The 26,241-nt window shown below is 39.6% G+C and overlaps 1 protein-coding gene across 3 annotated transcripts in view; it reads left to right on the top strand.

Annotated features, from left to right (window-relative positions):
- PPARGC1A (PPARG coactivator 1 alpha) overlaps positions 1-26,241 on the top strand; it is a 462,659-nt gene that overhangs the window by 408,303 nt on the left and 28,115 nt on the right. For all 3 annotated transcript variants that reach the window (XM_043572870.1, XM_043572869.1, XM_043572871.1), the window contains exons 3-7: positions 10,538-10,732; positions 12,805-12,927; positions 13,788-13,992; positions 18,517-18,562; positions 18,672-18,745. In XM_043572870.1, the coding sequence (XP_043428805.1) occupies positions 10,538-10,732; positions 12,805-12,927; positions 13,788-13,992; positions 18,517-18,562; positions 18,672-18,745 (643 nt within the window). The remainder of the gene's footprint in view (positions 1-10,537; positions 10,733-12,804; positions 12,928-13,787; positions 13,993-18,516; positions 18,563-18,671; positions 18,746-26,241) is intronic.

Below are 26,241 nucleotides of genomic sequence, written 5' to 3' on the forward strand. Positions count from 1 at the left end.
ATTCCGGGAGTAAATAACCAGTAAGTTATAATCAACAAGGAAGCATTGACTATAAAACATCTGGGCACATAATGTAAGATATTGGAGATAAGAATTCACATAGAGTAAATAAAACTTTGTTATTAATGACTGTTAAGAGCTGCTAGAGTTGCCTGTGTTAGTAGGGATAAGTCTAGTGCACATGGAGTCATAAATTCCAGTCATAAATTGATCTATACACTACTCAACGGCCACAAAACAGAAAATTACCCAGACCTGCATGATTCGGAAACTCTTGGGGTGCTTATCAAAACTGCAGAATCCTGGACTGTTCCTCCGGGATAACGTTCTCAACTGGGGGCAGTTTTGCCTCCTGGCAAATGTTTGACAATATCTGGAGACGTTTTTGACTATTTTGATAATTAGAGAGATGCTACTGGCATCTAATAGGTAGAGGACAGGGCTGCGGTGAAACATCCTGAAATGCACAGGACAGCCTGTAACAATAAATCATCTGGCTCATAATGTTAAGAGTGTCAACGTCGAGAAACCCTGATCTAGAGGTTTTGATGTAGTGGTTTGTGATGAGACCTAGGAATCCGTATGTCTATCTGGGGATCCGTGTTACTCTTACAAAGGCTTTAGGAGCTTGAAGATAGATAGGCTTTGAGGTAGGGATAGGATATGAAGAAATGAAGGGAAAGGGAAAGAACATTTTAATAGAAGGATGGATCCCACCCAGTAGGACTGAAGATATAAGCTCCGTGGAACACTGGGCCAGCAATAACTACTGAGAAGCAATCTCAAAGCCAGATCCTCTTTCTACGTGGAAGGCCGTCAGGGGATGTAATTGCGGTTCCCCACCTTAGTTCTTATCTGTTGATAATTAACTCATTTTGTATCCTCTAATATGAATGTAGATTAGACTAGCGCATGCCCACTCTCATTTTTGTTCCATCAATTCGGTCATAAAATTCCAACATATAAAGAAAGGGAGTGAGAACAAGGTTTTATCAGATATACCTAGTTTGATAGCCAACCCTACCTCTTATCAGCTGCATGGATTTAGGGCCACCAATAGGGTCAGTGGGGGGTTTAAATGAAATAGTATGTACGGGGAAATTAACTCCGCACTGGGCACGTAGGAAGCACTCAGCAAAAGTCAGTTGCCACTTCATAGCATTTTTTTCTTTTATTAAAATAAAATGTACTGGGGCGCCTGGGTGGTGCAGTCGGTTACGCGTCCGACTTCAGCCAGGTCACGATCTCACGGTCCGTGAGTTCGAGCCCCGCGTCAGGCTCTGGGCTGATGGCTCGGAGCCTGGAGCCTGTTTCCGATTCTGTGTCTCCCTCTCTCTCTGCCCCTCCCCCGTTCATGCTCTGTCTCTCTCTGTCCCAAAAATAAATAAAAACGTTAAAAAAAAATTAATAAAATAAAATAAAATAAAATGTACTGGTAGTAGTATTTATGAAACTATTCAAATGAACAGAAAAAAAATGTGAAGTTGAGGCTTAAGATGATGACCGGTATCTTATATCAATCTTAGCAACTGATTATTTTGTACTCTGTTTTGATCTAAGAGGATTGAGAAAATCCTGCTTCATAGAAACGAGTATTTGTAAATGGCTCCAGGTTTTAAGCTGCTCACCCTCACTTCTCAAGGTATTTTTTTTTTTAAATCCTGAGACCAACATAAAGTGATTCAGCATGGCAAGTTAATGCAGTGGTGGTCTCCGCTGTGTTTATGATGGGAGAAATAACACATTTGAGTGTGCATGTCGCTTTCTAAAAACTAATTATATTGCTATATGAGCTCAATTATATAAATACATAAATATAGCATATACTACAGCGTTTATTATCAGTCCTTATAGCACTTGCACTAACATCCACAGCTCCATGGACTACAGTTCCAAAAAGCCTCTGGCTACTATATATTCCCACTTTGTCGATGAGTGTGTTATACAGTAAGGAATAAAGAAGCTCTCCCTAGTCCAGATAGATTCCATCCATTGTTTTCTCTTGATTAGTGAGCCTGATGCTTCTGCATGGACAGATAGTAAGTTGGTCTGGCATGATTTTCTCTTCACAAACCATCTTGGCTCTTTGGAAATTTTGCAAATTAATTCCTTGATGATCCGTTCCAGGATCCTCCCAAACACCAGAGTTGGGGTGAATTAATCTCTCTGTTTACAAGACCTATCCCCACCTCTTCCTTTACAAAAAGTGTCCATTATTTTGACTCATACAATTTCAGTACTTTGGGGCTTAATTCAGAATCCGCCCCTCTGTAGTTCTGTTCAAATTTCCTTATCTCCCACTAAGAAAATATTGGCTGTTTGGCCTATCAGTTGATGTGTGAGAATGAATGCAAGCTAATTTTAAATTGTAGCCAAAGACGAACACCGTTTAATTAGATGGGGGTGGGAAAAGGTGGGAATTATGAACAACAATGACAACAACAACAACAAGAAAATGAAAAGTCACATTATATTTTTAGGATTGGTTCAACATTTTCTTTGTGATGCTTATTCATTTTCAATAAGCATCTACTATATGCCAAGTGCCTTAGTAGTGATCAGACAGGTCTCACGGTGCTTCTACTTTAGATAGACTAGGAACACGGTAAGTCAGTAAAAATATATTGAGTTGAGTTATAGAAGAAAGTGTCAAAAGGAAAAATAAATTAAGGTAATGGATAGAACGTGCTCGGAGTAGTTGGAAAGGTCCAACTGAGAAAGTGACTTTTGGGTAAATGAAGGGATGAAGGGGCAAGTCTGTGGCCATCTGGTAGAAGAGCCTTCTAGTAAGAGGAAATGGCAGGGGCAGAGGCCTTGGAGCAGGAGAATGCCTGGCATTTCTGTAGAGTAGTACTAAGATCAGAGTCGTTGGAGAGGATTGAGACAGATAAATGGGGGCATTGACAGGGTCAGATGATGTAGGTCTAATATAGGGCAATCAACCATACATCTCAGACTCTGATAGTCTGGGTTAATACCCCAGTGATTGAGTATTTACATGCTCAAGAGTGTTCTGGCTTGGGTGCTCAATTACGTGGTGATCCTAGGCTACTAGGTCACTCTTAGGATTTTAACTTTTAGAGACAAAGAGAAGCCTTGGAGGGCCACATCCAAAGGGGGGCAGGCATGACTTAGATTTTATCAGGATCACTTCATCTTCTGGGGCTCCAGGGCGGCTCAGTTAAGCAGTGACTCTTGATTTCAGCTCAGGTCATGATCTCACGATTGGTGAGATCAAGCATCGTGTCAGGCTCTGTGCTGTCAGTGAATTGGGAATCTCTCTCTCTCTTTCTCTCTCTGCCCCTCCCCCTCTTGCACATTCACAGGTGCACAGGCTCTCTCTCTCCCTCTCTCTCTCAAAATAAATAAATCAATATTTTTTTAGAAAAGGGATCCCTTTGTCTTCTGTGCTGATAATGGGCTATTGGGATGGGGAGGCAAGAGGCAAGGGTGAAAACAGCGGAGCCAGTTGGGAACCTACCAGATTATTGTTTGGGCATGTGCACCGCAGCCAGAATTGAGTCATTTCACTTGAGGCTGTGTAACTAGTTAGTGGTGCAGAAGGGACTTGGGTCAATTGAAAGTCTTGACTTTCACTCTGGTGTCCTTTACACAGAGCCCTGTTTCTTCAACCTGGGAACAAATTGAGTGCCGGACTAGATCTTTACAGGCCCATTAAGCCTCCTGTGTGGTAGTCCCACGTGGTTGCTTCCTCTTCATGTGGTGAGAAATGGACATGAAACATCTTCCTTCCCCCCTTCCAAATGATAGCTCATTTTGAAGCCTCAACCAAGATTTTCTTAAGCCTTTCTCTTGAACGTCTGTATTTCCACCTTGGGCTCATGTAACCTCTTCAGAATAATGAATTCCACATGTTGGGGGCATGCTTATTAACTCATGGATGTGTGCTAAAAGCTGATAGGTTGGATGGAGCCTAATACCGATGTGAACACACATTATTTGGCTGCTTAAATAGGATCATAAATGTTAACAAAAACGAACTAGACTCCCACAGGTGTAAACATATCTATGGAGGGAAATCTTCAGTTTTGCTTATATTTATTTTCATTTGGTTCTCGTTTTATTTTTACAGGAACTGTCTTCAGTTTTTGATCATTGCTTCCCTCAGTTATAGTGGATAACCGGGAGGAAGAGTACATGTGCTGATTACACACATATGTAGTCAACTGCAATGGAATATAGGAGAATACACTTAAGAGATTGAAATGCACATCTACATGGATTCTGTTTTAAATATGTGTACTTGAGATGCAAACTTTTGTGTGTTTGTGTTGGGGGCATGGTATCTATAGGCACGTTTACATACATGGTATTCTTTTTTAAATTATTTTCTTAATGTTTATTTATTTTTGGGAGACAGAGACAGAGTACAAGCAGGGGAGGGGCAGAGAGAGAGGGAGACACAGAATCCGAAGCAGGCTCCAGGCTCGGAGCTGTCAGCACAGAGCCCGACGCGGGGCTCGAACCCACGAAGTGCATGATCAATGACCTGGGCCGAAGTCGGACGCTTCACCAACTGAGCCACCCAGGCGCCCCTACATACATGATATTTTAAGTAGCCTATATGTCCATGGAGAGTTACCCAAACAGTGAAATTAAAATTTGTGTTCTTTCTATTAACCATTGTATCAGTACAACTTTAAATTCCAGCAACTTTGGCATCCAACAGAGCAAATACAGTGTCACATAATGTGCTTATCTTATCTCTTATGGGAATAAAATAGGGGAATAAGCAAATTCTCAGGGAGTATGTGAGAAATGAATAGATACAAAAGTATAAAAGAGAAAGAGAGTTGTTTGAGAGTGACTATTCAAAATATTAACCTCTCCAGCAGAGGCTCAGACCCCTCAGAGCGGATGCATACAACAAACCATCAGTGACGTGGGATCTGTCCTGATTAAAATGCTTTAAAGGAAAAAAAAAGCCAATAACCTCAAAGTCTAATTCAGTAGTCTAAGTCTGAATTGTTATTTTTTATTTCATTTCAAAAAAGAAGAAATTATTATTTTTAAAATTTTAGTTCAGCTTCTTGCAAATCTTGAATCAAACTTTATACATTAAAACCAAAAATTATACATGTAAAAGTTTTTTTTTTTTTTTTTTTTTGTCTTTTTGTGCCTGAAACAGAAGTACAGAACTTTATGTATGAAGATCCAGGAAAGGGACTCCTATGATCAATTGTATTTCTTATTTGAACCCCTGAATCTATCCTAAAAGTCACTTTTTCATTTATTTACTTCAACTCCCAGTTGGGGTCTAGTGGGACAAATAATCCAAGATAGTGGATAATCCAAAAATGTCATTTATATTTGGCCTCAGAATGCATTACCAGATGTTACTCTAGCAGATTTCCCTTCCTAATTAGGCCTCACTTAAAGGAGGAGTTAATTTTGTCTTCATTAGCTGCTTCCAAATCAGCGGGATGGGGCAAGGAGGAAGCCCAAGGCATGCTGGGTATTTGGGAGGAAGCTGGCCCAGTGCTAAAAGTCGGTGGTAGATCGTGCTCAAAGAATGAAATTCAAATATGGGCAATCAAGACGATGGGCATATACACTGGAGATGTTTGTTGAGCACCTTCTTGAAGAATTCTCAGGCTTTTATCAATTCTTTTTGTCTCCCTATTAACCATGAGTGCGGAAAAAATTCTGTAATAGGAATTAGGCAGATAATGACCTAAAATTTTGTATAGAAAAAAAAAATAGAGGCTCAGAGAGGTTAAGTGACCCCTCACATAGATTGATCTCGGAGTAAACAGTACCTAAGATACTGAAACTGATTAATGAATGATAAGGAGACCCCACTGTTTCCTTCTTATTGATGATTTGAATAATGAGGAGGCAAGAATTCTCCTGGCCTAATTCGCATTAAGAGAGCTAAGATAATGAAGCTGTGATTAAATGGCTATTAAACTATTTTTATCAAACAGAGATCAAGCGAGTGTGAGAATCTGGGGACGCAGAGTGTAATTGCAATTCTACAAGATGTGGAAAAAATTACTATCATAAGCAGGGCATGGTCCTTCCATAATAGCCTGCATTTAAAAATCTTTGGGATACCACATGCAGTTTTCGCTTCGCAGTTCTCCCTTCAGGTGTCGGTGAGCATCTCAGAGTCCCTCATTTCCTCCTTCATTTAGTAGATTTAGTCACTCTCTCCGCACCCGGGCAAGCTGAATGCATGTCTGCCCCACCATGTGTAATCAGTTGGAAGATCCTTTTGCCAACTGCTCACAAGGGAAGCAGGCCCAGATATGATGTACTGGATCCCAAACTGCAGTCTCGAGGTGACTTTGAGCACTTGAAGGAGCAGGATCGACCTTCCTTTAACTGTACCCTTTGAACGAGTTCACACTTAGTGCGGGTCAAATGGGGACCCAGCAGTCCCAACCAGCGATCGTAATGAAACTTCTGGTTTGATGGAGTGTGTTGAACTGTCATTTGTTGGTGACGAACGCTTCGGAATTGTTGAACATTCTAAATGTTGGGTTGTTAGTATACGTGTACGCCTGTCATCTGTCACTGGAAATTCTTTACAACTTGAGTGAGTTTTTGTTGACGAGGCGTCTTAACTCCTGGAGCTCCCTTAGAGAGTGAGTGTCACAGTCACACAGACCTTTGTTCAGGCCGGAAGAATAGCACCAGACTTGCGGAAGGAGAGCCCAAGGTTGACACCCACCATGGGAAGAGCTGCCTGATAGGTACAGAGCTCCCCTGCGGAAATGCCCATCGGCCTGGGCTCTTTCCTTCCTTTCTCTATCTCTCTGCTACCACCTGCAAGACGGAGCTCAGCTGTGTAGTTGTAGATCGCTACGGAACTGGTGACCCACTCTCTGCTTTTCTTTTCTTGACTTATATGGAGCTCATAAGTGTATTTTTGTAGGAATGGTAATTTCAAGCGATTAGAAAGCAGTAGCAGAGCAGAGTCTTTGAAGGGATATCTTGTAAAGTCACTTTACAACCTGATGTATTTCCATGCCCCGTCACCTGTGAACAGGCATGTGTTAGGAGGCCAGTGTGCTTCATCTGCAGTGACTTTGATTTATTTGCTCTGTAAATTGGGACCGAAGCGATAATGGGAAGTGACATTAATTGTTTACCAGAATCCTTTTTGTCACATCCATTGCCTTCTCTGGAGTGTGTGACTGTTGAAACTCATGCTAAACTAATTGATATTGCCACAGTGAGGAGCAATGTCCACTCACCTTTATATACAGGAGTATGTGTTGAGCTTCAAAACGAAAATGTCATCAATAAATATTTTAATTTTCCCCCCGGTCTTCTATGATTAGACAAAACATGGAGAATTTGAAATAATAACATTTTCTTCTTCCATAATTCAAGAACAACTTGATTAAATGGTCTCCGAGCACCTGTCTGAGTCACCCACATTCAGGGATGGTAATAAAGAGGTTTAATAATCATTTCTGATGAACACGGATTAAATAACGATTACAGTCCATACTGGTTGACTACCAGCCTGCCCTAGCTACCTACCCCAACACGCGCACACACACACACACACACACACACACACACTGCCAATCTTCCGTCCCACAACCCTCCCTCCCATTGTGGTTCCAGTAGAGAGAATTTAAATGGCTGTGGTTTAATCAGATCTTGTAAATTAATTATGACATTATCAGGCTCCACTATTTCTGCCATTGTTTTTGATGTACATTCACCCGGGCTTTATTAAAGAAATTGGAGAAAACTAGTTAATTTAAGTGTTCTTTGTCATTCTGACTTGATTGGAATTATTGTAGTTTGTTTACACGAGGGACGGAACTAAGGCGCTATTGTATTGTGTGATTGAAAGCAAATAGAGGCTTGTAGTGTTGCTGGAAAGCCAAACACAAAATTTAAATCGGGGTAAACAAAATTACTCATTTATTGGTAAACATTCTTAACTCTTTTTCTTGAGCTATTTTTGAACGCCATTGAAATAAGCCTTTCTGAAAATTGGGATACCTGGAAAAGAAGCCCAGTTCACTGAGTTGTGTGTGTGTGTGTGCTTGAGATATCTTCAAAGATTGTTTTTATTAGATAATATGCATACACTTACATTAATGTAAGTCTCGTGATTTTAGATGATTTAAAATAATATATATTTCATTTAAATGTGACTTCTATTTAGGACAGATTAATAACCCGAATTTGGTTTTTTGTACGTGGGGGAATCTAAATTAAAAGAGGAGAGATTGGAATCTTTGGACACTAGGTTATGACCCTGGACAGAAAATAAGTGACAATCATTTCAGTATCTTTATTATTCAGATTACATGGACAGATCCAGAAGAATGGAGGCTGGGGGATATGCTCACTAATGTTTTGTTATTAAATCAAGCAATTTGTTTTTGAAGAATCGGTCAGTTTTGGAAGAAGTGGTGCCATTTTGGAGTTAACATTTTACCCCTCTGATTAGGATTTACCTCCTGCATTGGAGTCTTCAAACTCAGAGACTTGTCATTCTACCCCGTGTGCCCAAAACCACTTGACTCATAGCGTTAAGTCCAGGAGCATTCGAGAGATACATTATGCAAATGTAAGAAATGCTAGTGAAATCCACCGTGAGGACAAATGGCTCTTTTTGGGCCCTGGAATCCAAAAGAGAAAGAAGTCTGTAGTTTTATTCCTGGGTGGGGGACTCCTCAGTAATGAAGGAAAACAATTTTTATGTGAAAATAGAATGTATACGTGATAAAGGCCTGCCTAATTTCTCTAGTAATACAATTTGATTTTCTGATTAGCTGTCTTATTCTGTGATTCTTGTAATTTTGTCAGGTCAATTAACTGGAGTTGAGTGCTCGAGAGAAAGGACGTGTGGGCACTGCTGGCTTCATTAGATGTCAGTAGCTTAGGTGCCTTTTGTAATAGAATCTGTGTGGGATAATTTAGCCGATATTGTTAATGTCATAGCATACAGAACTTAAAAAAAAAAGATTTATGAAGCAGGTCAAATTGGACAAACAATGTGACGTGCTATCAGAAGGGGGAAAAAGTGGGGCGCCTGGGTGGCTCAGTCGGTTGAGCGTCCGACTTCAGCTCAGGTCACGATCTCGCGGTCCGTGAGCTCGAGCCCCGCGTCGGGCTCTGGGCTGATGGCTCGGAGCCTGGAGCCTGCTTCCGATTCTGTGTCTCCCTCTCTCTCTGCCCCTCCCCCGTTCATGCTCTGTCTCTCTCTGTCTCCAAAATAAATAAACGTTAAAAAAAAATTAAAAAAAAAAAAAAAAAGAAGGGGGAAAAAGTGATCTACACAACATACATTCTAGGTACTAAATGCAGATCAAGGAATTATTCAGCAAGGAAGCAATGATGATACCGTGTGCCAGCACTGGCCCTGGTTGCCCAGGCGCATGGGGTATAACACATTTTCCTCTAAACAAGGTGTATAAGCCCCAACTTGGGAGATCTTGAAAGTTTTTGTGCAGAGTCCTGAAATAAATATCATCTTTTATAATGCATTATGTACACATTCTTCCCTTGCACTGGAAGGTTTATGAGGGCAAAGGTTGGTCTTTCTCTTTTTACCTCTAACACCAGGCATGGCCCTGGTATTGTAGGTGTGCAGATGTTTATGGAATGAATACCTGAAGCTTAACTCTCCAAGGGTGTGTCGATGGGCATGATTGTGGGAGTTGGAGAAACGAGTTAGGATATGTTTTCAGGAGCCCCCATTCAGAGTAATGTTGCACTAGACTAGTACCCCAGCCGCAAGAAATGAATGCATTTGAGAGACGTTACAAAGCAAGACTCTACTTAATGACTGACCAGATAAAGAAGACTCGGGGTAGTTCTAGAGTTTGGGTCTGCAGAACTGTTACCCAAACTCAGGAAGTCAAGGGAAACAGCAGTTTGGTTGTGAAAGGGCCTGAGTTTGGGTTTTGAAGGATGAGGGAGCCATTATCAGGTAGAAATGTCCAGCGGGCAGTGGTAGATTTATGACTAATGTTGGGAGAGATGTCAGGGAGGGAAATAAATGGCTGTGGAGTGTTCGGTGATGAGATTATAATTGAAACCATGAAAGTGTATAGTTCCTCTTGGTATCGTTTCAGTTTCTGGTGCTGTTCAGACTGAGGGTTATCTAAACATTTTGCCTGTACAGGAGATTGAAACACTGCATCCGCAGATGAAATAGATGATGGTTAAAATGCTCTCAAGTTCTAGAGATTCTCTAGACCTTCTCCTTTGGTTAGGGAAACAAGACATAAACATGGGGAAAGTGCGAGCAAGACGGAGTCATACCCAGTCGTGATAAGCACTGATGCTATAAATTGCTAAATTGGACAGCTCAACAATCAAAGACTGGCACCGAGAGGTATCAGTTAATTGTCGGATTCAGACCCAAAGTGAATTTGGAGTTTGAGGAAGACAGGATCTTTTGTATTCCGGCATGAGCCTCCAAAATTTCACGAATAGTTTCCTCATTTGGATAAACATGATCCGCCTATGCTGATTGATGGCGTTACCTATCGCCCAACGTCAGCTCATCACGACGTCTGTTTTTCCGTTTTTGCAGAAGATAGATGAAGAGAACGAGGCGAACTTGCTAGCAGTCCTCACAGAGACACTGGACAGTCTCCCTGTGGATGAAGACGGATTGCCCTCATTTGATGCGCTGACAGATGGAGATGTGACCACTGAGAATGAGGCTAGTCCTTCCTCCATGCCTGACGGCACCCCTCCGCCTCAGGAGGCAGAAGAGACGTCTCTAGTAAGAACCCTTCCTAGTGTTTAACGGGAATTGGAGTTGCCTCTGGCTACCCGCTGCGTGGGTATGACGTAGTACCAATAAGGTTTGGGTTTTTAATTTAGACTGATGCCAAAATAATTCCCGAGCACACTCGGAGCTGCAAATTCTTGTGATTTTGTGTTTAAGAATGTTGGTCGTTAACAGTCTTCGCGTAGGCTTACGGAAGTTTGTTTTTAACTGTCTATGGCTGTGGATGTGTGTGTGTGTTGTTATTTCTTAGCATTATTTATGTTCGTGGTAGAAACTTAGAAGACGTTGACGACCCGAAATGAATGCACCAAAAATTCACCCTGTGATTTCAAATAATCTCTAATATGAAAAAGGTTGAAATCTCCTCTTGTTTTAAGATCTGTCATCATATTTATGAATTTTAGATATGCATAACTGTTAGTGTTATACATGACTTTACTGTTTGGGGATGCTCTAATTCATTAAGAGATTTCTTATGGTTGGATATTTGGTCTTTGTCCTGTTTTTTCACCATCATAAATTATGTAATAATCGACATATCTGTAGTTTTATTCTTATGCCTGTGATTCTAGAAATAAAAGGTAGAAAAAGGGATATGCAATATTTTAAGGTTTTAGATCCATAATTCTTATGAAGATTGAAAAATAATAGCACATTTGCAACCTAAGTTCCCTAAATTTATGGTAGGCAATGAAGAGTGAATTTGTTGGCAATGAAGAGTAAATTTTCTTTTCGATGCAGTGCTTGACCAGAATTTTATTAGTTCTAAGACACAGTTTACCTTCTCATCTATGGTAGCCATTTGTCATTTGCCATAAATCTGATGTAAGACCACACTATGTAAATTATGGAACGCTGTTCTCCAAACTTTAATAATGTTCCTTGGCATGCCATTTAGAGGTTGTTTCTCTCCCATCTCTAAGTTTTTTAAATGTGGAAAGCACTCCATGTAAACATATGGAGACTCTATTCGTATGCCTGTGCATTTTGAGTTTTCTGGTTTAGAAGAAACTGTCTCATAAGTAATTGTTACCTGGCCCCCAACACACACACACACACACACACACACACACACACACCCCGTTTCTCCATTTCTCTGATTGCTTTACATTGATATCAGATGATTTGCATCCGCATAACTGATTCGACTAGGAGGAGTTGTTGATTCAGGGTCATCCTGCCTGTCCAAGCAGGGAGGTCCCAGCAAGCCAGCAAGTCAAATGAAGAAACAGGGGTCAAGAAAGAGTAAATGACAGGGCGACTGGGTGGCTCAGTCGGTTTAAGCATCTGACTCCATTTCAGCTCAGGTCATGGTCTCATGGCTTTGTGAGATCGAGCCCCGTGTTGGGCTCTGCGCTGGTAATGCGGAGCCTGCTTGAGATTCTCTCTCTTCCTCTCTCTCTGTCCCTCCCCTGCTGATGTACACGTGTGCACACACAATCTCTCTAACAATGAATAAATAAACTCCAGAAAAAAAGAGAGAGTAAATGCTTTGCGTGAACCAGAATCACATCTCCCGACTCTATCTACTTACAAATCTTTTTCAGTGATAGCCACACTTTCATCACAAATATTTGAATCGGTAAAGTTAAAATGGATTGTGAAATATCCTTCAAAGCGTTGCGGAATATTGTATATATTTTTTCACTTGATGCATTTGGGTTATTGAGGGGACAGAATACATAGATTCTGTCCCCAGTCCCCAGTCCCCTGTTCCTCATTTAGCAAGGCAGCATTTCTCATCTAGTAGGTATTTAGAAACCCTTTCAGGAAGATCCTTTTGCCTGATTTTATCTTTAAAAAAAAGTCAACGTAGACAACACTTAGTCTCAAATGTAGGGAAAGGACATACTTTCACAGTTGGTAGTGTAATGCCAAATTTTTCTTTTTCGAAATATGTTTCCTTTAGCACTATTGTGCCGAGGTGTGAATATAATTAGAGAGTGATGGAATTAATGTTTATAATTAAAATTAATTAATTTTAAGTTTAAAATTTCAGTAGCTTATTCAGATGCTTAAAAGATGCATAACTTCTCTTGCTTTTCCCCTTGATATGTTTCTAGCTTAAGAAGCTCTTACTGGCACCAGCCAATACTCAGCTAAGTTATAATGAATGCAGTGGTCTCAGTACCCAGAACCATGCAAACCATAATCACAGGATCAGAACAAACCCTGCAGTCGTTAAGGTACGATGTGAACTTTGTAATATAGGAGGGAAACTAACAAAGGATTTTGCTTGAAGCTGTAAAACAAAGGATAGGTTTATTTCTACGTATTCAGTTGGGATCCCGCAGTTGCTTTCTAACTGTGAAACTATACGAAATGGGTTTCCAAAAGCAGCGCTCCAGCTACTTTAAACTAGAAAGAGTTCATTTATGCTTTGTCTTCGGATGATTGGAATGGAAGTTCCACCGTCTGTTACTCCTTGCCCACTGTATTAATACGTGCGGCAATGTGGGTTACAATAAAATTTGCTGATAGGCTGGTATTATCTAGGAGTGACTTTAAGATGCAGGACTGCCGTTTTGCCAGCTGTCTAACCTGAGAAAGACTGTTCTGGAATCACCGCAAAAGATCTGTCTCTGCCATTAATTGGATAGAAGGCTGGCAATGACATAATTCGGTTAGCGGGCTGTATTAAACAATGTTTGTCTTGCCATTCACTGTGAGTGAAAACGGAGCGTTAAGGGGTACTTAAGAGAATTGTGAATACGGGGCTCCAGCAATCAGTGGCAAATTAAGGTTTAAACCAGCTTATTTTTTTTTATTCACAGTAAAGGCGCTATAGGGTCTTGTTAGTTACATGTTGCTGAGTAGGAACATTGAAATGTAGGAGAAATGAAATAAAAAGCTGCCTAAATGTCATTTAGGAATTTTAAATGTAATTTTCTTTCCTTGTTCTGCAAACAATTATTCACAGCTCATAGATCTAGTACACTTAGACTGAACACTTCATTGAAAATCTCATCTCTTCAGAAAACCTATATCCATTCTGATAAGGTTCAGTTCACTAATTTTAGCTTTTTCTTTATGCCTCGTTTTTAAGACCGAGAATTCATGGAGCAATAAAGCGAGGAGCATTTGTCAACAGCAAAAGCCACAAAGACGTCCCTGCTCGGAGCTGCTCAAGTATCTGACCACAAATGATGACCCACCTCATATCAAACCCACAGAGAACAGGAACAGTAGCAGAGACAAATGCACCTCCAAAAAGAAGTCCCACACACAGTCGCAGTCTCAACATTTACAAGGTAGGCTGGGGACCCAAACACAGGCTGCCGGGGAGGGAGCCGAAGGCAAACCCGGCCGGCACCGGGCTGCGATGCCCCCACTTTGGGCTTTCGCTCCGCGGCCGTCTCTCTGGAAAGAGGATTCAGCACTTGGGGAGAGATTAAGCAAAATAAAAGAAATCTTTCCTTGGACACAGGTTGAACATGTCCTCTTTGGCTGATATGCGGCCGAATTCATAATCACCAAAAGGCACCTGAAATGTGAACTGGACGGGGAGGGGGGGGCGGGCGTGTAAAGGGAATAGCTACCTCGGACAAGGTTTATGTGAAATCTGAATTGCTGAGATAATTGAAATTCTGAGCAAGCTGGGCTAGCCAATATTAAAAAGATTTTATTTTTTCCCCCTTCTAATAATGGCAAAAATGAGGCATTGTTGATTTGCTGTATATACCTTAAGAAATAGTATATAATAATGTATGCAGCCTCTCCCGATTATTAAGTGTATTCTTTCCTTTCTTTCATTTTTTTTTTTAAGACCACATGTTACACTCATAGATTTTATTTTGTAAATAATGATTTGGAAATTCCTGGAATTTATTTTCATTTGCTTTCGATTAAAAAATATGGCCGAGAGCAAACTAAGCATCTGGGGTGATTTTTATTATTCCCATACATTGCTGGAAGGCCGATGCTTCTGAGGCAGATCAGGGTGATTTGGGGAAAACCTGCCTTGGCCGAGATATAATTTTCTTTCTTTTTGGCTCTTCCCTCACAAAAGTCCTGTCTGAGAAGCTTATGAAAGTTGCTGTTGCTTTAAAATATCCCAGCTTCCACATTTGCCCTACCTTTAACCTTATAGTGGAAGCAGGCAGATTGTAAAATAGCCATTACAAACACCCACTTCTTTTTTTCCCCTTTTGTTTCCTCAACTTCCCCTTCCAGCTGCAGAGTGGTAGTCCCTGATCCCTGTTTTGAACCATGATTATTTCATACAGGTATGCCGTTGCTGCTGCTTTTAATAAGTATTTTCTTTCCAGTGTTTTGAATTTCCCTCTCTCATCCCTACGTCCCCATAAACCTTCTCTTTCAGAGTTTGAAATTGGCTTTCAATGAGGTTTTCCCTGGTGGTTATCTCAAAATCACTTGGCCATCCTTTTCTGTCGGTTCAGGGAACGAGATTTCTTGAAATGGGCCAAGCTGTTTCGCAGCTCACCTTGCCCTGATTGGCCCCTCACACGCATGCGCGGGAACAGTTTCGCTTAGCGCAGAACCCGCAGCGCTTTGGGACGCAGTGGTGTGGAGAGAGCCTCAGGGGAAGGGGGCGCAGCTGGGCTTGCTCTAGTGAGGGGATGAAAAATTCACTGGGCTGCTCTCCCCCTGGTCCTAGTGTGTCCTAGTCATGAGTTCAGCGTTTTTGGAGCTGAATTTAGAGTCCTAAGCCGGCTGAAACCCTGTAGTGCGTGAAGCCAGACAAGCAGCACATGTTCTAAACATGGTTTTTTTGTTTGTTTGTTTGTTTTGTTTTTTGTTTTGTTTTAGTTCGTTAATTTATTTTGAAAGAAACAGAGACAGCACCAGTGCAGGAGGGACAGAGAGAGAGAGAGAGGGAGAGAGGGAGAATCCCAAGCAGACTCTGCACTGTCAGCACAGAGCCCCCGGCGGGGCTTGAACCACCAACCATGAGCCTGACCTGAGCTGAAACCAAGAGTTCAGTGCTTAACCGACTGAGCCACCCAGGCATCCCTAAACATCTTTTTAATTTTTACATTCTTAAGACTTTATTTGGCTCTTTTGGATTTTGAGAGTTTGGGGGTTCTTGGTTTGTTTGTTTTTTAAATCCATTTACTACTAATATTACTGTAACCTCTTACAAAACCATCACAGTGAGGCGTTAACTTGGCCTGTGGAGGATATATTCCTTAGAGACCTGCTTTGTATGGGTTTTTATTTATTTATTTATTTTTATTTATTTATTTAAAATTTTTTTTTAAACATTTATTTATTTATTTATTTATTTAAAAAAATTTTTTTTTTCAACGTTTATTTATTTTTGGGACAGAGAGAGACAGAGCATGAACGGGGGAGGGGCAGAGAGAGAGGGAGACACAGAATCGGAAACAGGCTCCAGGCTCCGAGCCATCAGCCCAGAGCCCGACGCGGGGCTCGAACTCACGGACCTAGAGATCATGACCTGGCTGAAGTCGGATGCTTAACCAACTGCGCCACCCAGGCGCCCCTAAACATTTATTTATTTTTGCGACAGAGAGAGACAAAGCATGAATGGGGAGGGTCAGAGAGAGAGGGAGACACAGAATCTGAAACAGGCTCCAGGCTCTGAGCTGTCAGCACAGAGCCCGATGCGGGGCTCGAACTCACAGACCGTGAGATCATGACCTGAGCTGAAGTCGGCCGCTTAACTGACTGAGCCACCCAGGTGCCCCTGTATGGGTTTTTAAAAAAGATATTTTGTCTGTGGCAAAGCATAAAAAGTTTATCCCAGAACAAGGCCTGTTAACAAAACACAAAAAACAAAAACGAGTGACCAAAAAAACCCGCAAAATTCCTGAAGTTATCAAAAGCCTAAAACAAAAAATAAAATGGTTGGCTGTGGATAACCAACAGGAAATAAATGCTCAGCTTCAGGACTTATTTAAATTATTATTCAAACCGAAAAAAAGTATATTCACAATTAGAGACAATAACCAAGGGTCTACGTGGTCCAAAATACCATGATCTGAAGGAAAAAGATGCATTCTTGCCCTCAAGGATCTTAGAGGCCCTGGTCTATCAGTCATTGGAATGGTGTGGATTAAACTCCCAGGAAACCATATCAATACTCCCCTAGTGGTAGTTTTTGTGACCATGGGCATATTCAGGAATCATGGTATCATGATCACCTATACCCAACTATCAGAATGTTTGGAATCTTCCTTTGAGCATTTCAGGTAGCCTACCCTACACTTTGAAAACTGGAATTTCAAAGACCAATTTTCAATGTCTATTTATTGTGTGACCTATAGCACACAGTTCCTATCTGGTGACATTTTCCATGGAACCTGTATGCGTGATCCTAATTATTAGTTGAACACTGAAAAAGTTGGTAAATTTCTTTCACGAGTGTGCTCTTTTGGAAAGGCTCGTTATATCAGACATACTAAAACAATTAATGTAAAACCCAGTTCATTTATCTGTATATATAAAAGCCGATCAATCAATGTACCTAATTTGTAGAAGGCAGCATGAACTTCATATTTCTGGATGCACACTGGATAGATGATAAACCGTTCAATTGTTTAAAAACCAAATCTAAATCGACAAATTAAATATGTAAATACTATTTATCCAAGTAAAGTATGTAATTTCAGCCTAATTTGGACATAAATAATATTTTCACATTTCAAAGGACCTTAATTACTGGGGTTGATTAATTTACTTTAATATCTATCGAATGCAATTCCTTTCGGTAACAGGAAAAAGGAAATATATTCTGGGCTGACTCTGCCAGGAACTAGTTTTATGGCCCTTCGAAATATCATTTCATATCGTTAGACCTCAGGTTTTTCATCTCTAAAATAAGAGTTTGTTCTAGAGACCTTTTTATTTTCAAGTCTAGGATTTTCATTATGTAAATGACTACCTCTTGACCTTTCGAAAGTAGTTGTGTTAATGAGAAGAAATTGACATAAACTTACTTACATATAAATATATCTTTATAGACAAGCACATATATGCATAATATGTGGATGTATATCCCAAGTGCGTTTCTCATCATGTTTTCCCCTCCTTCTGTTCAAAATACAAGACTGCCAAGGAGAAGCAATTGAAATTTTGGAGTGAGAATATTCTTACTCCACCCCTCCTAATTAGGAAATGCCACCTGTAGGAGGTAAGATTTAGGAAGCATAAAAGGAAGTAAATGAGCTCTCTCTTTGCAAGTCTGTTGATCTCTCCACTGATAAATGCAGTGTTTTACTTCCGTAGTCTGTAAGATTTGGGGATCTAAACCTCTTTTAAACCATCTGGGTCAATGTCCACAATTTGTCATAATCTCTCAATTAATTTTCAGTAAATGGAACGGTTATTGCTTGAGCTTTGGCCTCGTAGATATAACCTATTCTCAGGGCTAGATATAAAATTATACATTTTAGGAGAAAAATCAACTGAATATTCATAACGTTCTGTTGTCTGATAGTTATTCTGCTGTTTTCTTGTCTAAACAAACCGTGTACTGTATTCCAAATTAAAATAGAAAACATTATTTCTCTCTGATGGTATGATGCAAAATTTGTATCCTTAACCGAGATGCTACATTTTGGGGAAAATTCTGGTTTTTGTATGTGGTTTTGAATGATAGTTTACTGATGGAAATGTTGTTTGGAATTTGTTTTAGCATAATGGACTGTTGTCTGACTTTGATCCAATATTCAGGGATTTCCGTACTTTAGTTTTCCAGTTTCCAGTTTCCAACCTGATTGTAGTAAAAAAAAAAAAATCTAAAAAAACCCCTCAATATTTCATAATTAGTTTCCTTTTCTTTCCTTTAGCCAAACCAACAACTTTATCTCTTCCTCTGACCCCAGAGTCACCAAAGTAAGTATTAAGAAATGTAACCATTTTCAGAAAGGGAAGGGGGTTCTAATACATTTGGCTACAGCAACTCCATTTCAGTTTGTTTTTATAAATGTGCCATATCTTCCAGTGACCCCAAGGGTTCCCCATTTGAGAACAAGACTATTGAACGAACCTTAAGTGTGGAACTCTCTGGAACTGCAGGTGAGCCTTATATATCACTTGGAACCGTGTGTAGTTATGTGTGTGTGTGTGTGTGTATGAAATATGTGTTAAATGATAGCGTGTATTCTCTATGTGATTAATGAAATTAACAAATAGTACAAACAACATTGGATAAGAAGTTACCTATAAATATTTTCATTTCTTCTTCTTTTTTTTAAAGAAGACATTTTTTGTGTGTGGCAGACTGGGGCCAGATCCTCTGATGTGTATTATTGCTTTGGATCCTTGAATAACCCTATTTCAGATTGAGACCCCAAAACTTGAACAGGAGGAATTTAAAAAAAAATCTAATGTTTTATTTATTTTTGAGAAAGAGAGAGAGAGAGAGAGAGAGGGAGTGTGTGGGGGGGGGGGAGGGGCAGAGAGAGGGATACACAAAATGGGAAGAAGGCTCCAGGCTCTGAGCTCAGTACAGAGCCCGACGCAGGGCTCGAACTCAGAACCGCGAGATCGTGACCTGAGCCGAAGTCCAACGCTTAACCGACTGAACCACCCAGGCGCCCCAAACATGAGGAATTTTTGACTGGTTTCACAACAACCTCATGAAGATAGTGGTAGTTTTCCCATCTTTAAGATGAGGAAATAAGGTTCAGAAATGTTCAGTAACTTGCCCAAGATCACAGAGCTAGAAAACAGGGAGCAAAGTTCTGAACCCAAGGAGCAAAGTGATCATATCGATGTTTTAATTGAAATATTTTCTCACTCGCCATTGTACTTAACAATATGATCTCTCCTATATATGTTACCATCTTTATATCTTTTCAGCAAAGGAGAAAAATAAAAATCTGCCCATTCACCAAAACGGAATGTATTCCCATATCCTCAAACAAGAGTGATTTTCTTTACCGTTTGGACTTCTGGACTCATTTAGTGAGTCTTACTTTATATACTGAAGAGGAAGGAGCCTTAAAAACTTGGAGTAACCCCTAAGTAACTTAATCATCCAGGGACTTCCTAGGAAGACTTCTAAGTTGGTTACAAAAAGTGCCTTTGCGGGGCGCCTGGGTGGCGCAGTCGGTTAAGTGTCTGACTTCAGCCAGGTCACGATCTCGTGGTCCGTGAGTTCGAGCCCCGTGTCGGGCTCTGGGCTGATGGCTCAGAGCCTGGAGCCTGTTTCCGATTCTGTGTCTCCCTCTCTCTCTGCCCCTCCCCCGTTCATGCTCTGTCTCTCTCTGTCCCAAGGATAAATAAACGTTGAAAAAAAAAATTAAAAAAAAAAAAAGTGCCTTTGCACTGAGTGCTTTATGTGGAGGTACTTAAATTACACCAGAGGGTGAATCTTAGGCTTGTCTGAGTAAGAAGTTCCTTGGCTCTGGCCCTTGCTGATAAGGGTAAAGGAACAGTAACTTAAACAAGATTCCTTTAACCAGGCACTATAGTTAGTGCCTATATGCACCATGGTCATTGTTGCTAAGTTTAATTTCGCACTTTGAGTTTGCTAAATTACCTCCTTACGAAAAAGGTCTTTCGCATGATCGCATGATTTGGTCAAGCAGTAGATTAGTTGAATTCATGGTATTTCTATATATTTTATGTGTGTATGTGTGTGTATACAGACATATACATATGCAAATGTAAACATATCTTTATATGCCTACATACATATACGCGCACAGAGATTCGCTTAAAAGCATATGCTTTACATCATTTCTTAAATAAATTATAATTACTCCTATAAGTAGCTTTTATGTGTGTGTATCATACACAGCAGAGACCTTCTTATCTGACCATTTAGAATGAGTATTTGGTGGGTCTGTTGAAAAAGTTGATTAAAGTATACAGCTTTGTCATTTTACTTTTGCCTAAATCATATAAAGAAACATTCAAGTATCAAATTTTCTGTATAAGAAACAGAGACCTTTGCTTTCAACTTTAATGTCCTGTCAATCCATTCATCTTTCTGGCACAAACTGCACTAATAATGTATCATAGATGGTATATACTGTTCATTTCTTGATTTTTAAAGGAAAAGAATTAAAGATATTTGTGTTGTAGCCTGAGAGCAAAATCATCCTAGATTTTTATGATTTTCACATAATTAAATAATAATAATCATTTCCCATGTTTTCCCAGTATTTTCAATACCACCTGTCTACAACTTATTTGACAACTCTTCTTTTAGTGGGATACCTTTATTGGTTCTTCTGATGGAAACTATTTTTCGTATATGTCATTCAATTTCGTAATATTTTATTATCTTACATAATTCCAGTTACCACTATAATAGACATCACCTTGTTTGGGAAATACTACTGTGGATCATGATAAGAACTCAGTTGAATCTGTTAAATATGAGTGTGCAGAATGTTGTAAAAGGCAGTTACTTTGTTCCAAAGAGGATTCAGAAAGCTTCCACTGTGTATACCCGCACCCAGGTTTCTGTTAAAACATTTTTATTATTGTATTATGTATTATATTATGAATAATTTAATCTTCTTGTAAAAATGTCAAAAATATAAACTAGTAGAAAAGTTAGTTGTAATTCTAAGGTGTACAGTTATCCATAGTATTTTTTCCCTATGGATAATTTTATACATTGTATTTATACCATAGTCATTTTGTATATATAATTTTGCATCCTGACTTTTCAGTTAGCATTTTAATAGGAAATTTTCATATCTTCACCGGCCTTTTACTATCAGGCTTTTAATGGGTTGTATGACATTAGTTTTAGTAAGTACGTCAAAATTTGTTTCATCATACTCCTATTATAAATTTTGGTTGTTTTAAAGTGTTACTGTTTTGAAATGGCACTGCATTAGAAATGTTTGCTCATAATTTATTTTTTTTTTTTACTGAAGTATAGTTGACATGTAATGTTATACTAGTTTCAGGTATATAACATAGTAATTCAACACTTCTATATATTATGCAGTGCTCACCGGGATAAGTGTAGTTACTGTTTGTGAACATACAAGTTTATTGCAATATTATTGATTAATTCCCTATGCTGTACTTTTCATCCCCATGACATATTTATAACTGGAAGTTTGTACCTCTTAATCCCCTTCACCTATTTTGCCCATCCCCGCCCCCCCCCCCCCTTCTCTCCCCTCTGGTAACCACCAGTTTGTTCTCTGTATTTGTGAATCTGTTTCTGGCTTTTGTTTGTTCGTTTTTTGTTTTGTTTTGTTTTTTAGATCCCACATATAAGTGACATCATACGGGATTTGTCTTTCTCTGTCTGACTTATTTCGCTTAGCATAAGACACTCTAGATCCATCCATGCTTTCAGAAATGGCAAGATTGTATTCTTTTTTATAGCTGAGTAATATTCCATTTTATATGTATACTATATCTTCTTTATTCATCTATTGCTTTTATATCTTGGCTACTATAAATAATGCTGTAATAAATGTAGGGATGCATATATCTTTTCTGATTAGTGTTTTCATTTTTGTTGAGTAAATACCCAACAGTGGAATTACTGGGTTAGATGGTATTTCTATTTTTAATTTTTTGAGAAACCCCCATATCATTTTCTATACTGGCTGCACCAACTTACATTCCCACCAGAAGTTACGAGGATTCCTTTCTTTCAGCATTCTTACCAACTCTTGTTATTTCTTGTCTTTTGATACGAGTCATTCTGACAGGTATAAGGTGATATCTCACCATGGTTTTAATGTTCATTTTCCTGATGATTTAGTGATGTTACGCGTCTTTTCATGTTTCCGTTGGCCATCTGTATGTCTTCTTTGGTAAAATGTCTGTTCAGGTCTTCTGCCCATTTTAATTGGATTATTTGTGGGTTTTGTTGGTTCTGTTCATAAATTTAATCTTATTGTCTCAAAACAAATTCTTAGTAGTTTTTAATAATGAATATAAAGATATAATATCTTAGGGCCTTCTTGTATAGATTGCCACACTGCTTTCCAAAAGAAGTGCTTTCATTTATCACCCTATGGATATCCTTCCATGGATATACTTGCTTTATTACATCCTTCCTGGCATTGGGTATCTTTTTTTTTTTTAATTTTTTAAATGTTTATTTATTTTTGAGACAGAGAGAGACAGAGCATGAACAGGGGAGGGTCAGAGAGAGAGGGACACACAGAATCCAAAGCAGGCTCCAGGCTCTGAGCTGTCAGCGCAGAGCCCGAGGCGGGGCTCAAACTCATGGACTGTGAGATCATGACCTGAGCTGAAGTCAGAGGCTTAACCGACTGAGCCACCCAGGTGCCCCTAGGTATCTTTGTCTTTGAAGTGTTTTGCTCGCGTGTGTATATGAGAATATCACTTTCATTGCATTCCTTCTATTAGTGAGATTATGGTGTTACAAAAAAAAAGCACTTCTTTTTTCTTCTTGCAAAAGTTTTAGCATTTTTCTTCTTGAGAGGAACCTAACTTTAAATAATTTAATTATCATTTTGAAAGTTTAGTAGCCCATGCTATTGAGAGAAAAGTAGCGATTTATAGAAGATACATTTTTTTTTTTACATATTTAGAATCCTTAAAAACATACACAGTGGATTTATTTCTGTCAGTGAATCAGAATTTGTCTGACTGGTTTAAATCCTTTCTTCTTGGTGCTTTGAAAGATTATTGGGTACAATGAAAATCAGTTTACCACCATTTTTAATACCTGCTCAATGCTTGCAATATGATAGGTCTTAGTGGATGTACAGCAAATATAAAGCCTAGAGACTGATCCCTACAAAGCATGAAGCATTGTACTTGGCCTGCTCAATAGTCTTGTGTTTAAGATGTGAGCTTATCCTTCGGATTCCGTGTCTCCCTCTCTGTCTGCCCCTCCCCCGCTCATGCTCTGTCTCTGTGTCTCAAAAATAAATAAACATTAAAAAAAAAAAAAGATATGGGCTTATAGTCTGTTGGGGAAATAACACACATGGGGCAAGTAGGATGAAGGCGAAATATTTATTACCTCTCATGTTTTGTTATCTTCTAAGAAAGGTGGGCCCAGGGGGTGGTTTTTAGTTTCTTGAGCATGGTAGTTTTAAGTGTAAAGATGCAAATTAGAGAAAGTGAGGTGGGGTCAAATTGCATTACATACTAGAAAGAATTTACAGCTCCAGGAAAACAAGGGACTGAGGAGAAACTTGCAGCAGTCAGAAGGAGGTTAGGAAGAGAAGTTTGGAACTTGACCGGAGAAGGATGTGAGGAAGTTTTTGTTTTTTTTTTGGATAGAGATATTGTGGGTTTGAAGCGCTCTGCCGTATGTGATGGTTATGATCTCCATCTCCTGAAACAATCTCTAGTAAAACTTCTTGCATAGTAGTGTTTGGAGGATGTGATGCACACTGATTGCAGCTCAGGAGAATCACCAAAGGGAGAAAAGAAGTTATCAAGTCACTTTGCTTCAAGTTAAATACAATGACTGCGCAGAAGATTGAAAAGGATTACAAAGACGGTTCAAGGACCAAAGGAAGCATTGAGGTGATATCATTAGCCAAGGACCCAGGCGATCCATGGAAAGGAGTGTGGAAGGAACCCTGCTCTCTGTAGGCAAAACTGACTGGGGGAGCCTTAGGGAGAGGAATATTTGTATCAGACTTGAACTGCCCAGGGGACTAAGGGGAGAAGATATTGACGGAGCAGAAGCAAGAAGGCAGGAAATCAAAGAGATGTTTTAGTAACACTGAACTTGGCATGGGCAGTGACATCAGTAAGGAACTGCAAGACGGGCCATGCGCTTTTCCCCCTTCGTCTTTAAATTGCTAAAACGCTTTTCTCTCTCCTTAATCTTTTCTGGGTCTGAGTTTCCTTAATGTTAAAATCATACTTATAATCCCCCAATCGAACTACTGTCTGACTTAAAGGACTAAAATATAGGTTGGAAAAATAAAATTGCCAGCATTCAACCATTTTTGACATCCTAAAATGGCAATTTTGTGTGCGTCCAACCAGAATTTTAAAACTTTATAAGCAGCAAAGCTCCAAATAAAAGTAGTCTACCATGATTTTCTGAAAACAGGCAGCATAGCTTAGTGAAGTTATGCAAAACCTTGGCTCTGACATTGGATAAACCCAAGTTCAAATTCTGGATCTACCATCTAGCAATATGGCCTTTGGTCATTTTAATTAACTTCTGTAAGGCTCAGGATCCTAATGCACCAAAGGAAGATAATGACAGCACCAGTATCTCATTGGGTCTCTCTGAGGATTGAGATAAAATGTGAAAAAAGGTTTACTCCAGTGCCAGCATATATAAGTATTCAATAAATATAAGGTATTTAATTACTGATTCTGCCTTAATTTTATCTGCCGAGGTGTCTGTACCCTGTCGCTCATCTTTTCAACTTGTGAGATCTTCACCTGTTCCCTTTCATTGGCCTTCATGTTGTTTTCTCCTTGGCACACTCATATGAAGTTACATATTCTCTTTGTGGCAAAATCCCTCTAATTCTCTAATATGAAATTCAGCATATGCCATTTTTGGTATGGGGATGGATTTACCAAGTCAAGGAAGAACAATCTCCTCCCTGATACTCTGTCAATAATAGCTACTTCTATTATTCCTACACATTCTGGAGATTAGCCACTCCCTAGTAAGCATGTGCTATATACTATCTTTTTGATTCTCTGGCCATTTCATGGTTGAGGAAAAACCTATATGTTGACACTGGCTTCGTGGTGGACCCTGGGTTCAAAGCATGTCTGTCCAACTAGAGATGATGTCTCCTTCCTGAAGCGTGAATTTTAAAGATAGTAGTCAACATGTGTTATGTTAAATAGGTTTCATTTCATTTGCCAAGTGTCATTGATTGGTATTGGCTGCCAGGAGCATTGTGTTGAGGAGGATTCCAAGGCCAAGTCTGTATTCAGTGAAAATGTCATGACCAATTAGTGATGTCTGCCGTTGGTGCAGCAAGGGGGTGGACAGGGTGGAAACATTCATGTTGTTGATTTGTTGATCTTTGGTCTACAGGCTTAATCCATTTCGTTATGGCCAAGGAAATGGATCAAGCTGTTGCCCAGGACCTTCTGGTGTCTCCTTTTTCTTTACTTTCTCAAATTTTAGGGACATGTTCCAAACATTTACGTGCAGATGTAAAGAGTCAACAAAATTCTGAGACCTCCAGAAAAATCCCTCTGCCCCATCTGCAGAGTCTTTGGGAAACAGGAGGGATGAGACAGGAAGTTTGCTTTATTAGGTATTGCCAGCTGGTCTGACTTTGTGATTGTCCTAAACTAGCTCATTTTGGCTGATAAAAAAAAAAAAAACCGCTTCTTTTTTACAGGTGTAAAAACTAATTTGATTTCAAAATAGCTGTTAGTAAAACAAGATGAGAGGAGAGAATGCTCTTTTGGCAGAAGGCATTTAAATCTATTGCATATGGAGATTTTCAGAGTGCTAGACTTTTTGTTTCTGAAATGGAAATGGCAAGGCAATGTCAGCTCAACTGGATGATGGCTTCAGCCAGAAGACATAAAAGGAATTTGGTTAGGGACCAAAGTGGCTGACCCCCAGGTTTCACATGTATGTATGTGTACATGTACACATGAACTGGTTT

Source organism: Prionailurus bengalensis, chromosome B1 (genome assembly GCF_016509475.1).
Source record: "Prionailurus bengalensis isolate Pbe53 chromosome B1, Fcat_Pben_1.1_paternal_pri, whole genome shotgun sequence".
NCBI lineage: Eukaryota > Metazoa > Chordata > Mammalia > Carnivora > Felidae > Prionailurus > Prionailurus bengalensis.